At 45.2% G+C, this 1,678-nt stretch overlaps 1 protein-coding gene across 1 annotated transcript; it reads right to left on the bottom strand.

The window, feature by feature from the left end:
• Positions 1-321: 321 nt before the first annotated feature.
• On the bottom strand, positions 322-1,636 carry LOC121966641 (E3 ubiquitin-protein ligase RNF43-like; the record flags this gene model as incomplete). The annotated part of the gene is made up of 4 exons (XM_042516710.1): positions 1,436-1,636; positions 772-873; positions 511-681; positions 322-424 (listed from the first exon to the last, which is right to left on the bottom strand). Coding segments are annotated over exons 1-4 (577 nt in total), but the record flags the coding sequence as incomplete, so codon positions are not given.
• Positions 1,637-1,678: the final 42 nt, after the last annotated feature.

Raw genomic sequence — 1,678 nt, 5'->3', positions numbered from 1 at the left:
TTTGCTGCATGTTATCGCCTCTCTCTCCCCCTTTCATGCATCAATCTTCTGTCCTGTCTAATAAAGGCTAATATGCCAAAAAAATAATTAAAAAAAAAAAAAATCTTAAAATCCTTAAAGTCCTTAAATAAATCCTGAAAAGATCTTAAAATTTGAGAAATATCTCAAAATTCCAAGAAATATCCAAAAATCCTAAAAATATTCTAAAATTCAAGACAAGTTCTTAAATGGAAGCCCCCCGGCCCCTGGCCCCTGGCGTCCTTCCCTTTTGTGAAAGTGGCCCCTCATTAGAGCGGGCCCCGAGCCCTCGATGTCTCTCACCCATGATGTTGTGCATGCACAGCGGACAGGTGCGGTGCTGCAGCAGCCACGGGTCCACGCAGTCTTTGTGGAACTCGTGAGCGCACGAGATGATCCTCAGATGCTGGAGGGACACAGACGCAGATATGAGACAAAGACAGCTACATCTACAGACGCGGTGTGTCCCTCGCCCTCTCTGTCTCGTCTCACCTGCCCGTCCTGGAAGTCCTCCAGACAGATGGCGCAGACGGGGCTGGAGTTGGAGCTGCTGGCCGACCCCCACGCCGCGCGGTGCCGCTGGGAGCCCGAGCAGCCCTGCGAGCTGTAGGTTTTGGTCTCCAGTCGGCTGATGGCCCGCATGGTCTGCTGGTGGACAGAGTCCTGCACGCACGGGAGGACAGAGTCAGAGACACCTTTGGAGAATCTCGAGCTCACACTCGTGTCTGTTTTACAGCGAAGTCGTTCACTCACCCACGTCCTGTTGGACTTGCACTTGTAGCGGAAAGCGAAGATGAGGACGATGGTCAGAATAGCTAAGACGATGGTGAGCAGGATGCCCACATCGTAATGTTGCTGAGAGAAAACACACGAAGGAAAGATTTAGACCATTTTATATACAGTACTGCCATATCTTAACCCTTTAAAACCGGGTCTGACATCAGTTTTCTCCCACAAGCTATGAAACCTCAGCAGGTTAGTTTGATTTCTGTGAAAAACACGGGAGGACGTCAATGAGCAACGACAGAAAAATGACCTAAAATGACCTAAAAATAAGTAAAAAGTACATGAAAACCACCTAAAAATAGTTTTTTAAAAAAAGAAAACAAAGTAAAAATACAAAAAACAAGGAAATGACCTATAATTTTGTTTTAAAAATTATAATAAACAATAACAATCAAAAACTTATCCATGTAAAATAATTTTAATGATGCAATTATGATGATAAGGAATAAAGTTTTTCCTTGTTTTTTTAAAAAATTCTCTAACGTCCCTTTAAATGACTGTGAGGCGTCCAATCACACTCATCAGAGATCAATACATCCTGATTTATTTCACACCAACATGAGAGACGTGTGTGTGTGTGTGTGTGTGTGTGTGTGTGTGTGTGTGTGTGTGTGTGTGTTTCAGTGCTCACCCATGGCGGCTGCTCCCCCTTGATCTCAATGCGAACTTTGGCCTCCTCGTTCTTGTTGACTAAACCCATCAGCTCCTCGGCGTCCTCGGCCTCCACCAGCACCACGGGACGAGGCAGAGAGTCCGTCTCTCTCAGCTGTGACGAGACACGCAGAAGGACGAGCTGGTTTTTTTGTCCAAAAAACTTTACAAGGAGCTTCATCAATATCAGGGTTCGTACACATTTTTACGAATTAATTTCCAT

Source organism: Plectropomus leopardus, unplaced genomic scaffold, assembly GCF_008729295.1.
Source record: "Plectropomus leopardus isolate mb unplaced genomic scaffold, YSFRI_Pleo_2.0 unplaced_scaffold25364, whole genome shotgun sequence".
Classification (NCBI taxonomy): domain Eukaryota; kingdom Metazoa; phylum Chordata; class Actinopteri; order Perciformes; family Serranidae; genus Plectropomus; species Plectropomus leopardus.
The sequence above is the reverse complement of the archived record's forward strand: the minus strand, read 5'-3'. Positions and strand labels throughout refer to the sequence as shown.